This window comes from Mustelus asterias, chromosome 18 (assembly GCF_964213995.1).
Source record: "Mustelus asterias chromosome 18, sMusAst1.hap1.1, whole genome shotgun sequence".
Taxonomy (NCBI): Eukaryota; Metazoa; Chordata; class Chondrichthyes; order Carcharhiniformes; family Triakidae; genus Mustelus; species Mustelus asterias.
In genome coordinates this window covers 2743802-2759275 of record NC_135818.1, presented here as the reverse complement: position 1 = coordinate 2759275, position 15474 = coordinate 2743802, and the positions used below count along the sequence as shown (strand labels likewise).

The 15474-nt window shown below is 46.5% G+C and overlaps 1 protein-coding gene across 4 annotated transcripts in view; it reads right to left on the bottom strand.

Annotated features, from left to right (window-relative positions):
* Window positions 1-228: 228 nt before the first annotated feature.
* The window catches only part of stxbp6 (syntaxin binding protein 6 (amisyn)), a 203870-nt gene continuing 188624 nt past the window's right edge, over window positions 229-15474 (bottom strand). For 2 of the 4 annotated variants that reach the window (XM_078233275.1, XM_078233276.1), the window contains exon 6: window positions 229-1329. In XM_078233275.1, coding sequence (XP_078089401.1) covers window positions 1306-1329 — 24 coding nt within the window. In that variant the 3' untranslated portion in view covers window positions 229-1305. The remainder of the gene's footprint in view (window positions 1330-15474) is intronic. The other 2 variants (XR_013499974.1, XR_013499973.1) reach the window with 2 other exon arrangements.

The following is a 15474-nucleotide window of genomic DNA, read 5'->3' as shown; positions in this document are numbered from 1 at the left end:
AGTAATCTGAAACGCAAAAATAACGGGAGCTGAAGGAAGAGTACAACTCGCTGTGTTTCCAGCAAATGACTGCCTTAAAAATACGGAAATTAAAATAAAATTGCCATAAAACCGGTTCTTGATCAGGGACCAGATACTGCAGGAGGCAGCAGATTAATTGCATTTCCAACACTGGCTGCAGAAAGCAGACTTGTGCAGCGCTATTCTGTACAATCTCAAAATCAGCCTCACAGATTTCAGGTTATTTATTCCAAGGATGATCCTTTTGAAAAACCTACAACTTAATCAAAAAGTTAAATCATTCTCACGGTAACAGGATTCATAACTTAATACAAAGAAAGCATGTTGCACAAAGTGTTTTAATGATACTAAGGCCAGGAACAGTAGAACAGAGCATGAACCCACACACTGAATAGACAGGCACAGAACTTCACAGCACACACTCTGCTGCAGTCAGAATTAACAAGGTGTAGCAAGGGGCAGGATCACCTCTTGTTTTTAAATAGTTGTACAAGCAGTTTATTTGCAGTGGTTACTGCGACAGAACACCAGTGGTTAAGTGTGACATTCTTATCATAATTCACCTGAACTAATGACATTTTTACAGATACATTCTTCAATATGAAACATTTACCCAAATTATTTTTCCAGTATTCTACTTAATAATATACTCGTGCTGATCTCCACGGAGAGGCTGAAAGATCGAGTTTCCTTCATGGTGCTCACGGCTACACAACATCCCAGTTTTCCTCATGGGTCAGTATGGGAGTCCCAGCGAACGCTTCACATCGGAATGTAACCAGAACAATTACTGGTTGAGTTTAAAACGAGGAACCACATCTTTAAAAATGAAGATAACATATTGCTTAGTCACAGTTCGAGTGACATTGTAGTTCCAAAAGTCCAATTCCTATAACAAAACTATCCAGCCACAGTGCACTGTTATCCAAGATTTTTTAAATAAGTTTTTTTAAAAAACCATTATTGAAATTTTTATTAATATTGTGTAATACAACACTACATTAATTAAAAGCTGTGTGTATAAGATGAGAGCCTACAGCTATAATTATTCAGGACCACTAGTAGCCTGGACCTCTAAGACACTGAAAAAAGATCAAGACAATATTTTGATTTCTTGTTAAACATTGCTAAATAAATGTTAAAAAAATATTGAAACATATTCTACTATTGGCAGCATCAAGTTTGGAGAAATAGATTTCCATTAAAGGAAATATACATTAGCAAACTTCCGTCACTCTGTGAAGATCACCCTGGACACAAACTCTCAAATTGTTTGGCAACTGCTCAACATTTGTGTTTCATTGCAAGCTGTGAGAGAGAAGAGAAAGAGAGAGATTGTATTATCATAACTCATTAGCAGCAATACATGGTTAGTCAGCAATGATGGAATCTCAATTGCTAACTCACCGTACCAAATTATACTCATTACATTATAATTAAGCACATTCGCTGAGGAGAATATTAACATCTTAGGAGTGTAGTTCCTAGAATTAAATATCCGCATTATAAATAACAACCAAATGCGATTCAAACATTTGAGAGAGTTTCAAAGTTCCTCAGCTGAGATTTGATAAGCCATTCAACAGGAATATAACCAGAAGAGTTTGGAAACAGGATTTCTATTGACTCAAAAATCAAGTGATGCATTAAAGATTGGATACTTTAAAATGATTTTCTGTGGTTGCTAGGTTACATCAGGAAAATTGGGACCCATCATGAAGGACGGATTCTGAAAGGAAGTTCCTTAAAATCGGATTCCTCACCTTGCTTCACCAACAAGAGTACGGCCCACCTGTTAATGCCTGTCCACCATCAGCCAGACCAATTTACAACTGTCACAAGGCTCAAGTATCTTTCCACGGAACAGCTCAACTCAATGCTGAAATTACCATATAGCTCGCCAGAAAGTGCTATCCCTGCAAATCATGAGCTTGTGCTACCAAATAAACCTGTTGGACTTTAACCTGGTGTTGTGAAACTTCTTACTGTGCCCACTCCAGTCCAATGCCGGCATCTCCATATCATCTCAACAGCAAGTACAAAGAGGGCCTTTTCATATCAGAAATCACTCGGATCATTTCTAACACATACAAAAGGACCATTATACCGGCACAGCTGGAACATCGCTCCTATAGAAAACAGTAAGTAAACTTCACCAGCAATGAGGCCCGATAGATGCCTATTTTTGATCAGAGGTCACAGGAATTAGAGACTGGGTGGTTAAAAAAACTGCAGAATGCAGTAAACACATCTGAATAGGCCTTTTCCAAACCATGAGGACCAGCGCAGTCATGACAGAAAACCCTGAACTGCTACTTCAGTCGAATGTCAGGCAGTGCATTTACTGCTGAAAAGTGAAGCCATTAAACAGTGAACTGTCCATATAAGCCACACATAGCACTCACTAAACATACATTAGGGATCTGAGTGCACAATGAGCCAGAACATTATCTTTGGTCCCCAGAAGTTGGCTTTCAAACACACCCCACTAGTCTGAACTGCATGGCCCCGTCTCCTCAACCCTAATGCTTAAAAGAGGCTTTGATATCGGAAGCAGGGTAGTGTGGAAGTGTAAAGATTTATTTCACAAAAATATTTTTTGCACATATGGAAACATATGGATGCCCCCCATTTGCAAGGTGAATGCCTAGGTTTCTCCGAATAAACAAATTTGTGTAAAGTGCAGCAGCTACCTCACTCTGCACTCTGTCTCAGCTGCTGCATTCGTCACAAATTAGGGCCAATTATATCTTAATTGTCAAGGTACAAGAGATCAGTCTGTGCTACCTGTAATTCGTAAGCCTGAGGACTTGCACTAATGATTTGCCACCTGTGAAGGCAAACTTTGTGCCTGAATGCATCTGACTGTACAAGAAAAAGGTATTGTGATCTTGTGCAGACCACTGGTGAGGGCACATTTAGAACACTGTGAAATTGGAGTCCCCAACTTTCAACGTGTGTGTGTTTTGGGAAGACTCAGAGAAATAAGTCATTTTGAGACTTGGGATGTTAAATTATGAGAGAATTGCAGTGGTAAAGCAGCGCTTTCACTGAAGAAAATAAACCCGTGAACGGCTCTAGCATACCAAGAAGCACAGATGCTCCGGATATAAGAAAACTACATGACTTGAAGAGCAAAGGCAGATGTAGAGGATACAGTTAGTCTCAAGCAAGACCAGAGAGGCATTCTCAGAGTGCAGCGCACTGAAACAGATTGATAACAAAAACAGAGGGTGCTATTTTGATTAACTTAAAGAAAATGGATAAATATTTACTTAGAAATTAAATTCAAGACTGCAGGAAAAGCATGAAATCATCAAATATCCCATGAGACAAGCCTTGTCCTAATTGAACCAGGACAGACTGGTAGCATTTGACTGGTTAAATATGTGAGAACAAGTCAATTTATGATGGAATGGGCAGGGGGGAGTCACCACTATGGAAACTTGTACCGGTTACATAAAGAACAAGCTGGATGGACTTTTGCCACTCCATGCTGGATAACAGAATGGCTGCAAGGTCCTTTGTGAAATGGCAAAAAAATCTGCAATTCGGTTCTCACCAGCAAGACTGCCTAAGGAAAAGAACATGAATTCCGATAGCTCATTCCGAGAGGCTAATAGTGAGAGAAATAAAATAGACACAACATTGTGACACTAACACTGAGGTTGCAGAATATCTTTGTAGAGTTGCAAAGGTACATTCACCGTATGTACCGGTATGTGATTCACCGCAAGTGTCAAATGCTGCATTGCCTCACACTGACTCACTCTAAACAGAAAAGCTCGGATGTAGAGAAACGCCAAATATTTGATTTGCAGTGGAAAGAAAACAAATTAGCAAAATTAACCCGGATACTTTGAAGCAGCATTTGAACAGTCCATGATCAGACAGAAATGGGAGCTAAGCTAAAAGGGTGCAAATCCACATCAGACTTCACAACAACTTCAGTGTCTCAATTTTAGAATTCATTGCCTCTTCCGCAAAATTATTTCTAAACAACACCCAAGGGTTGTTATCTTCATGATAGGAAACTGCAACAGGGAAAATCACCGTGCTATTCTGAAGGAAGAGTGCTATTCTTATATGTATCCAAATGAAATAAGATCAACAGACCCCTTTTACTCCAGCTATTTTGATCTCTATTGAGGTTCGGAATGGGTTAACTGCAACCTTCCACCCTAGACCTAATTTGTACGTCAATTGTTTAATAGCACTCACTGAGATATATAAAGGGGTTACAGGTGGCACTGGATGTTGGATGTGTGTATGTGGAGTTGTAAAAGAGAATTAAGTGAGTTCATGAAGAAGCTGGACTTGCATCATCTTACATTGACCCTAGTTTCAGGGGATTAGCAAGGTAACTATGTGGACTTACGGGGATAGGGTGGGATTGTTGTCAGTCCAGGCTCAATGGGCCAAATGGTCTCCTTCTGTACTGTAGGGATTCTATGATTCTATATTACTGAACTACAATGGAAAGGCTTAACATCAGAAAGTTTAAAACATCAGAAAGACATTCTTTATTAATCTGACAACTAGTATATGGAATTTGCAGTGTTCCTAAAGGGACTGTTGCCAGTTATTATCCCGTAAATCACTAAATATGTCCATTTAATCATTCTAATTTTTAGTATTCAGAACAACTCCTGATGTCTTATTCTAAAAGATCTCAAGTGCAAAACCTCACACCTTTCCACATTGTATTCCATTAAGTATTAATCATTAAGTATTGTACTAGTTGTCTTTTGACAATAATCCAGCAGCAGCTGATACGAAGGAAATAAATAGGAGCAGAGTGGGCCAAAATGCCCCTCAAATTTGGTCTGCTGTTCACTAAGGCTGTGGCTGAAATTCGACATCCACTCCACTTTACAGACTATCCCCACATCCCTCGATTCCACAAGTGTCCAGAAGTCGATCAATCTCGGGCGCGAAAATACTCAACAACTGAATATCCACAGCCTTTGAGGTAGAAAATTCCAAAGATTCACAAACTCCTCAGTGAAGAAACCTCTCAGCTGAGTCCAAAATTGCTGACACTTTATCTTGAGACTATGACCCCCTAGAGATCTCGGCAAATGTTTATTGCAAATGTTCAAAGTGAAATTAATCTGATCCTCACAGGGCTCCGGGCTACAATATAAATCTGACTCTAATTAGCAATGTGACTCATACTAAACCCAGAGATAACAGGTTAGGAAGTGGAAAATGCCGTGTAGATGTAACCAGGATCCTGAGGAACTGAAACACATGGGTCTGGAATTTACACAAGTTTTGATCGTGCACAGTCAGCATTCATTATTGTTACCCCTCCGAAACTGGCCAAGGTTTATATCAGAATCCTGAAGATATGGACTGTCATTCATTGCTCTGCTCTAGGTGACACTGCAAACACCCTCCCAAAGCCAGCAATCAGTAAAATCAATTGAATTGGCAAGAACTTCCCCTTTACCCCCATCATATTCCTGTTAGAAACATCAAAGTTTAAAAGTGTAACTGGGTTTATAATGATGTGAGTACTAACTATTGCTGACCTACCTCTCTGGCCTGGGAAAAGTATGTGGAATGCTGAGGTCTTGGTGATAAATTGTTACTTATTGATTGAGTGTTTTTACATAATTAAAAATGTCAAATCTTTTTACGCCATTTTCGCTTCTACCTTAACTCTAGCCAATGCTCTAATCTTTATTTCACTGTGGAAATGTTTTAAGTGATCTTATTACGAGTGTGTTTCATTTCCTAGTGCTTTAATGTGATTGGCTATCTCATCGTGGAAGTCAACACGACTGGAAAAGTTCAGCTTGCCGACCTCAGTGAAGGAATTCTCCATTAGACTTCAGATTCTGGAATCTCAACACACTTCAAACATTAATTCTTGTCTCTATGGTCTTTGCTCTGTAAATCTTTCGTTCTCTATCCCTCTATTACTGCACGAGTGCACAGGAGTCTTTGTAGCGACCCTCTGTCTGCACTTTGAGAGTGTGCAAATAAACTAACCCTCTGAGCTCAACCTATCTTGTGTTTGCTGTGGATTTATTAATTGAGAATTGGATCACGTTGAAACTGGGGGGTTGGGAAGCAAATCAAAATTTTTAAAGTTTATTTATTACTGTCACAAGTAGGCTTACATTAACACCGCAATGAAGTTACTGTGAAAATCCCTAGTCGCCACACTCCGGCGCCTGTTCGGGTACACTGAGGGAGAATTTAGCATGGCCAATTCACCTAACCAGCATGTCTTTGGACTGTGGGAGGAAACCGGAGCACTCCGGAGGAAACCCACGCAGACACGGGGAGAATGTGTGGAGTCTGCACAGACAGTGATCCAAACCGGGAATTGAACCTGAGTCCCTGGCGCTGCGAGGCAGCAGTGCTAACCACTATACCATCCCTAAAAGACCTTTACAAATGAGTGGGGAGAGGAGAAATCAGGGCAATTTAAATTAACTTCCCTCCTGTCCATAACACGACATTACCTCATTGTGCTAAAACTCACCTGGGCTGTCAGCTGCCAGAAGAACAATCCAATATTAATTCTAAAGCAATACTAGGTGCACCTTGAAAAACTGATGGGTTAGCTTTTCATGGAAAGTAACCAGACATAACTGAGACCTTATGTTGCTGCATGTACCAAACACAAACTTCAAATATCAACAGAATAAGATTTACAATTGTAAATACTTCCAAGATTTGAAACCAATTCCCCAGGAAGCACGTACAGCTGCATCTAGAGCCCATGCATTTCATTAAGGGCATTTACTTCTTCAGTTAAATTTGACCTTAAAACAAGGAACATTTTGCCATGTTTAAAATCAAAACATTTCTCCTGTGGAACCCTGCCTACATCAATTTTTCTGAACACTTTGATGCTAATTATGTCACAGCAGCAAAGCCAACTTGTGGTTATGGGGTTTAGGAATTTTCAAGGGCAATGTGCAATTAACATAATTTAATTTCATGGAAATACAAATGTATTCTGGCTCAAAAAAATGATTCATAGCGAATACCTGTCAAACAGAATTAAATCACGCCATAACTCACAGTGACGCTGATATCTATTTCAGAAGCAAGTAGTGAAATTAAAGGAAGGAATTTAAATTATTAATTGTTCGTCTATTGCTTATTAAGTTTTCCTGAAACTAACTGTAAGGCAAACAGAAACTCTCAAACATTTCCAGCTTTCAAACTTGATAAAGCAGAAGAATTTTCACTTTGCCAAGTCTGTGCCATCCATTAGCCTGGGATTCATCTTCTAGTCCCCTCCTGTACAGTTTATTTGCCAGTTTCCAGGTTAGATTAGAGAGCAATAGATCGTAAATCATCAAGCCAGCACATTAAATGACAAACTCTTATCCACTGGTGAAGATGCCAAATCTGCAGAATGTTTCTAGCCTCATCAGAACAATGAAAACGGCTTCAGTTCAAAGCAAAATATCACGAGGAATAGGACAAAGACTCAAATATTTTAGTGCAGGACACATTTTATGGAGGGGGCTGGGCCGGCACACACTGGGAACTGGGCCGGGCCGGCGCACACTGCACACCGGGCCGGGCCGGCGCACACCGGGCGCCGGGGCTGGGCTGGCGCACACTGCACAGCGGGGCCGGGCCGGCGCACACTGCACACCGGGCCGGCGCACACTGCACACCGGGGCCGGGCCGGCGCGCACTGCACACCGGGGCCGGGCCGGCGCACACTGCACACCGGGCCGGGCCGGCGCACACTGCACACCGGGGCTGGGCCGGTGCACACTGCACACCGGGGCCGGGCCGGCGCACACTGCACACCGGGCCGGGCCGGCGCACACTGCACACCGGGGCTGGGCCGGTGCACACTGCACACCGGGGCTGGGCCGGTGCACACTGCACACCGGGGCCGGGCCGGCGCACACTGGCGCACACTGCACACCGGGGCCGGGCCGGCGCACACTGCACACCGGGGCCGGGCCGGCGCACACTGCACACCGGGGCCGGGCCGGCGCACACTGCACACCGGGGCCGGGCCGGCGCACACTGGCGCACACTGCACACCGGGGCCGGGCCGGCGCACACTGGCGCACACTGCACACCGGGGCCGGGCCGGTGCACACTGCACACCGGGGCCGGGCCGGCGCACACTGGCGCACACTGCACACCGGGGCCGGGCCGGCGCACACTGCACACCGGGGCCGGGCCGGCGCACACTGGCGCACACTGCACACCGGGCCGGGCCGGCGCACACCGGGCACCGGGGCTGGGCCGGCGCACACTGCACACCGGGCCGGCGCACACTGGGCTGGGCCGGCGCACACTGCACACCGGGCCGGGCCGGCGCACACTGCACACCGGGGCCGGGCCGGCGCACACTGCACACCGGGGCCGGGCCGGCGCACACTGCACACCGGGCCGGGCCGGTGCACACTGCACACCGGGGCCGGGCCGGCGCACACTGCACACCGGGCCGGGCCGGTGCACACTGCACACCGGGGCCGGGCCGGCGCACACTGGCGCACACTGCACACCGGGGCCGGGCCGGCGCACACTGGGCCGGCGCACACTGCACACCGGGGCCGGGCCGGCGCACACTGGCGCACACTGCACACCGGGGCCGGGCCGGTGCACACTGCACACCGGGGCCGGGCCGGCGCACACTGGCGCACACTGCACACCGGGGCCGGGCCGGCGCACACTGGGCCGGCGCACACTGCACACCGGGCCGGGCCGGCGCACACCGGGCACCGGGGCTGGGCTGGCGCACACTGCACACCGGGGCCGGGCCGGCGCACACTGCACACCGGGGCCGGGCCGGCGCACACTGCACACCGGGGCCGGGCCGGCGCACACTGGGCTGGGCCGGCACACACTGCACACCGGGGCCGGGCCGGCGCACACTGCACACCGGGCCGGGCCGGCGCACACTGCACACCGGGCCGGGCCGGCGCACACTGCACACCGGGCCGGCGCACACTGCACACCGGGGCCGGGCCGGCGCACACTGCACACCGGGGGCGGGCCGGCGCACACTGCACACCGGGCCGGGCCGGCGCACACTGCACACCGGGCCGGGCCGGCGCACACTGCACACCGGGCCGGCGCACACTGCACACCGGGGCCGGGCTGGCGCACACCGGGCACCGGGGCTGGGCTGGCGCACACTGCACACCGGGCCGGGCCGGCGCACACTGCACACCGGGCCGGGCCGGCGCACACTGCACACCGGGCCGGGCTGGCGCACACCGGGCACCGGGGCTGGGCTGGCGCACACCGGGCACCGGGGCTGGGCTGGCGCACACTGCACACCGGGCCGGGCCGGCGCACACTGCACGCTGGGCTGGCGCACACTGTCGTCCACTGGGCCGAGCCCGTGTACGCTGTGCAATGCACCTGGTATCTGCGCACATTGCACTGTACCTCACTCATTAACATGCCACTTACTTCAAAATGACAAAGACAAAATGCACTGCATGTATACAGCATCAGAGCGCAGTTTCACAAAATTATCAAGTTTATCTTTTAGTGTGACAAGCAGGTTTGCATTAACACTGCAATGAAGTTACTGTGAAAATCTCCTAGTCGCCACACTCGGGTACACTGAGAGGGAATTTAGCACCGCCAATGCACCCTAACCAGCATGTCTTTTGGACTGCGGGAGGAAACCGGAGCACCCGGAGGAAACCCACGCAGACACGGGGAGAATGTGCAGATTCCCCACAGACAGTGACCTAAGGCCAGAATTGAACCCGGGTCCCTGGCGCTGTGAGGCAGCAGTGCTAACCACTGTGCCACAATGCCGCTCAGTTAATTCCACGCAAGTTACTTCATTGTCAGATTAAATAATGCAGTTACCCTGAATGCAAGTTCTGAACTTTGGTGGCTCTGCCTAAAGTTACCAAATCACTCGTCATTTCTTTATTTCATTCTCAAGGTATGGGTCTCACTGGCAAAGCCAATATTTTGTGCTCATCTCTTTATGCCCTTTAGAAGGTGAGAGTGTGCCATCTTCTTGAACTGTAGCTGTCTGTTTGGTAAACATGCTCCCACACTATCATTTGGTAGGAGTTCTAGCATTTGGAAATTGCTGATACTGTACTGTTTGTATATATTTCAGTGTCACCTCCTTAATAAGCACAGTAAAACAAAATAAGGTGCACAATCCCACACTGTATAACCCCATCAACCCCAAGGGATCCAATTTCTGAGACTAGGAAAAGCTATATTGATGGAGAAAATATTATACCTTGGTCAAACACTTCAGAATGGTGTTAATATATGACATAAGAACATAAGAACTAGGAGCAGGAGTAGACCATCTGGCCCCTCGAGCCTGCTCCGCCATTCAATAAGATCATGGCTGATCTTTTCGTGGGCTCAGCTCCACTTACCCGCCCGCCCACCATAACCCTTAATTCCTTTACTGTTCAATGAAGTTCAGCTTGTACAAACGGCATTCTGAAATGGCACATGTACTAGCTCCTGTTTATGTCCAGGGTTTATATTAAAGGGCTATAATGAGCCTCATGGAGCTATCATGTCATGATTTATTACAAAGCACATTAAACACAAGGAATTAATTTAATTTGCTGCTGTGAACATATCTCTGAAATTTATTCATGAGGATAATCTTCTCAAAAGGTCAAAGGATTTGACCTTGAGAGTTACAACAAAACTAAAACAGATAAACATGTGAGGACAATTAAAAATATTACTCAAAACGGGTGATAGTGTTTCAATCAACAAGCAGTTAAAGATTGCATGCTGATTGCAAACTGGGTTATGACAAAATACTGGAGAAATATTCCACTATGTAGAGGCATAGATCACAAAATAAGAGGGGTAACACTGAACATCGGTGAGACCCAGTTAGACTAGTGTATGCAGTTGGTTTTTTGGGCACCCCATTAATGGAGGGCTTTAAACATATTGGAAAGACACAGTATGGATTTATTGGGATGATGTAGAGGTTGGGGGAGGTTATGGTTACCAATCCAGCCCAGTTGCCAATCATCTGTTGCATGGCGAGCCCTCCCATTGCTTGTTCAGGGGCCGGGGACTCTTCTGTATTCATAGAATCAGAGAATTCTAGAAGCATCGAATCCCTACAGTGCAGAAAGGGGCCATTCGGCCCATCAAGCCGAACCCCACATATTTACCCTGCTAATCCCCCTGACACTAAGGGGCAATTCAGCATGGCCAATCAACCCAACCTGCACATCTTTCGACAGTAGCGGGAAACCGGAGGAAACCCACACAGACACGGGGAGAACGTGCAAAGTCCACACAGTTACCCAGGACCGCAATCGAACCTGGGTCCGCGGCGCTGTGAGGCAGCTGTGCTAACCACTGTGCCACAGTGCTGCTCCATGTAAATGTTACATGTACTTACCTTGGTTCCATCCATTTCACATAGACACATTTGACTCAAACATTCTGGGGGCGATCTCCCAGCCCGCTGCACTGTTTTTCGAGTGCGACACGCAGGGAGACTCGAGCGAGGGCCGTTTCGCGGACTTGACTGCCACGGCCTCCGCGAGTCTCCAGCAGCCAGATTTCCGGCGCCATCCGCTCCCCGCCGAAATTGACACACACCTGCATCATTTATGCAAATCCTCATTTTAATATATTTTACATCTGATTAGCGGGCCCGGGACTGAAATCTCTGGGCCCGCTAGAATCTGCTAGCCTGGCCTCCTGGCACTGCACAAGGGTGTAAGTGCCAATGACCAGGGGGCATCTTGGCCCTGCCCACTGGGTATCAAGCAGTGCCAAAGAGGCAGGGCCTCTGGGAGGGCGCTCTGTGGGGGTGGGGAGTCCTGCTGCCACTCTGTGCTCGGGCTGAGTGACAGAGGGAGGGGGCTGGGCATCAGGGTGGGGGTTGAAGCTAGCCGGACATGTTCAGGGGCGGGGGGAGGACAACAATAGGACCGTGGGTAAGTCTGAGGGCCAGCGATGTGGGGTTGCTGTGCTGGCCACCCTTAGGATCGTCCCAAGATGTGTAGCTTAGGTGGGTTAACGGGATAAATACGTGAGGTTACAGGGATAGGACAGGGGTTAGGCACAGGTGAGATGCTCTGTCGGAGAGTCGGTGCAGACTCGATGAGCCAAACGGCCTCCTTCTGCACTGTAGGGATTCTATGATGCGTTATGGCAACTGTTATTTATCTCACTCTCCTCTGAAGTACAAGTCTCCTGTTCCATCCCTCGTCATAGCTGCTTGCTAAGTGTTTCTAACATTACCTGTTTTTGCTTCAGATTCACAGTATCTGCAGTTTGTTGCTTTTTGTTTACATTGTTTGAACTCTACAGCCGCTTCATTATATCAATAATGAATTAAGTCCTTATTTATCGCCAATTAAAGAATCACTGAAGGGACGTATTGTGATCCAAAATAACGTATTTGTAAAGAAGGCCAATGTTCAGAGATTTTAAAGCATCAAATACATCAGTGACCAGGGCAGCAATGCTGGGGTTTTTCAGGTTGACTGATGAAATTAATATTTGCCACAGAGTTTCACGCTTGGGGATATTCAGTGAGGCCAGTCATAAACAACACATCATTCACCCAAATTTTAGACCTGCGGGGAAAAGCACAGCAGAGGCTCCTCCGTTTTCCTTTCATTCCTCTGTAACAGCTAGTTGTGAGCTGTCGTCCCAAGTTCATCTGTTGCTCAGATGTCATATACTTTATTATTCCGAATTCAGGAGGGGGAATGCAGCCTTTTCTTCATTCACAGGGTCTAGCCATTGCTGACAAGGCCAATATTTATTGCCCATCCCCAAGGGCTGCATCTTTCAATTTTATATTATATCCAAGACAGATATTTCTCTGTACTGTAATATAGCTTCTTAATTATTCTGCTGGGTTCTTGTTTAACTTCCAGTTAGAAATATTGCACACTATTACTCATCAGTCAAGCGTTGTCATCCTATCGAAATACTTTGCCTTGAGATTTATTCTATTGTTAAAACACAGAGGAAACATCACTTGAACCACACAGTATGTTTCATTCTGCTGGGTTGGCTGCCAATTTTGGCGAATTGGCTTGATATGTCCTTAATAGCTTTGAATTGTTCTAGTGTTGTTCCAGTCTGACCTCACGTGAGGCTCTAAACTGGGGGCAAGCCACAGCCTGTGGGAGATTACAATTCTCAAAATCCCATAATCCTACTTCTTGTTTAATTTCTGATTCCAAACAAGCCAGTGTGCGAGACGAGTTCTCTCTCGACAGCCACCTCCTGGTCATTTTGCTGTCCATGGCATGAATCACCAACAGCCACTAGGGTGCAGCAGGCCTGACTGATCAAATTCTCAGCAGTTCTTTGGGCGTTTCCCTGCCTCCTTTTTATTCTATTTAAACTTGCATGCCTGTGTCCACTTAAGTTCTATAACTTTAATGAAAATTCCAAACTACAAAAAAAAAAGAAATTTGCGAGAGACAAAGGCAAGAAATGTCTAGTGCATTCTTTGTGGAAAAACGTTTAAGCAAATGCGATTCTTCATTTGATAAAAACAGCCCAGGATAGACGAGGAATGTTTGGAGCAGGTGATGGAACACACATTAATACAATAGACAGCACCCTCGGGGGAGGCTGAGAGTTTACAACTCGAGGGACAATTTCAGAGAAATTTACCAAGTTAATGCCGGGGAACGTGTCACAGTGAGGAAGGGGGAGGTAAAACAGACGGGATGACTCACCTCAGCCCCCTCATAAACATTTAAAAACTACTTACTGAAGAGGTGTGGGAGCAAATGTTTTACCCACTCTCCTATCCAGGGAATGCTGCACCATACTTCAAGTGGGAGAACAAAGCAATAACAAAACAAAGAGGATAATAAATAGACGCCGTAGCAAAGCAAAACATGGTCATACTTTTGGGGACTGGGACCAAGTGATTTTGCTTTCGAAAACAATTCCAGTTAAACTGCAGGGAGCATAAAAAAGGCAATTTTACTTGAAAAGTATATAAGTATATGTGGCATATAATGGCTTTCTTCAGGTGTAACTGCTAGTGAATTGATATCACAGGACAGTAGGACAACATTAAACTCATTGACAAGAGTTTCACTAATCTGGATGTATGAGCCAAAATACAAACTGCTTCAAATATGGCTACAAGCAGAGATTATTCATTCATTTGTGGTGCATGGGTGTCTCTGGTTGGTCAGCATTCATTGCCACAGCAATGTGGTTAACTCTCAACTGCCCTCTGAAATGGCCTAGCAAGCCATTCAGTTCAAGGGCAACTGGGGATGGGCAATAAATGCTGGCTAGCCAGCGGCACCCATGTCCCGCAAATGAATTTTTAAAAAATCCCCAGTTGCCGTTGAACCGAGTGGCTTGCTAGGCCACTTCAGAGGGCAGTTGAGACTTGAGTGTGGCTCTGGAGTCACATGTAGCCCAGGCCAGGTAAGGAAGGCAGATTTCCTTCCCTGAAGGATATTGGTGAAACCAGATGGGTTTTTCCGACAATTGACAGTGTTCAGTAAATTCTTAGTTCCAGATATTTTTTACTGAATTCAAATTTCACCATCTGCCGTGGCGGGATTCGAACCCAGGTCCCCAGAGCTGAGTTTCTGGATTAATAATCTAGCGATAATACCACTGGGCCATCCCTTCCCTACAATGTTAATAAACATCCCCCAGATGTTAATAAAATTTCCCGCTACCATATATATGTATGAAAATATGCAGCTGTGATTTATATTTCATGAAGAAAAGACAAATACAGATGGAGATAATTGCATTTTGACATGCTAGTGTATGTGTAAGGTATCACAAATAAGTTGAGGAAATAGCTATGTACTGAAGTAGAACAGTGCAGGCAGCTACTCTGCTCTGCAGTGTGAACAAGGGAGCGTTCTGCTAAAGGGATGAGTAGTCAGTCCAGCAACCAAAATTTCTTCATAGAATCCCGACAGTACAGGAGGCGGCCATTCGAGTCTGTACTAACCACAATCTCACCCAGTCCTTCTTCCCCATAACCCCACGCATTTACCCTGCTAATCCCCCTGACACTAGGGGTAATTTAGCATGGCCAATCAACCTAACCTGCACATCTTTGGACTGTGGGAGGAAACCGGAACACCCAGAGGAAAAAAGATTTTTGTGGCTATGCATCTGTTTCTAAATTTATTGCTTAAAACTGAGCATAAACATATAGCATTAGGTAAGTGGGTTGAATGTGATTTTGAATATACCTTTAAGAGATTTCGAAAATTCAGAAATTATTAATACTGCGCATGATAAAATGCTCCTCCTACTCGTTGAACACTTTAAATTGATGTGAGACACGACGGCGGCGGAAGTGGGGGGGTTGGGGGGGTACTGCCACTGAACCAGTAATCCAGAGATTATCCAGAGACCCAGGCTGGAATTTTCCCGTCTCACCTGTCACAGGAATTGTAGCGGGTGGGACACGGAACATGCAAAGGTCCGTTGACCTCTGGCGAGATTTTCTGACCTTGGGGTGAG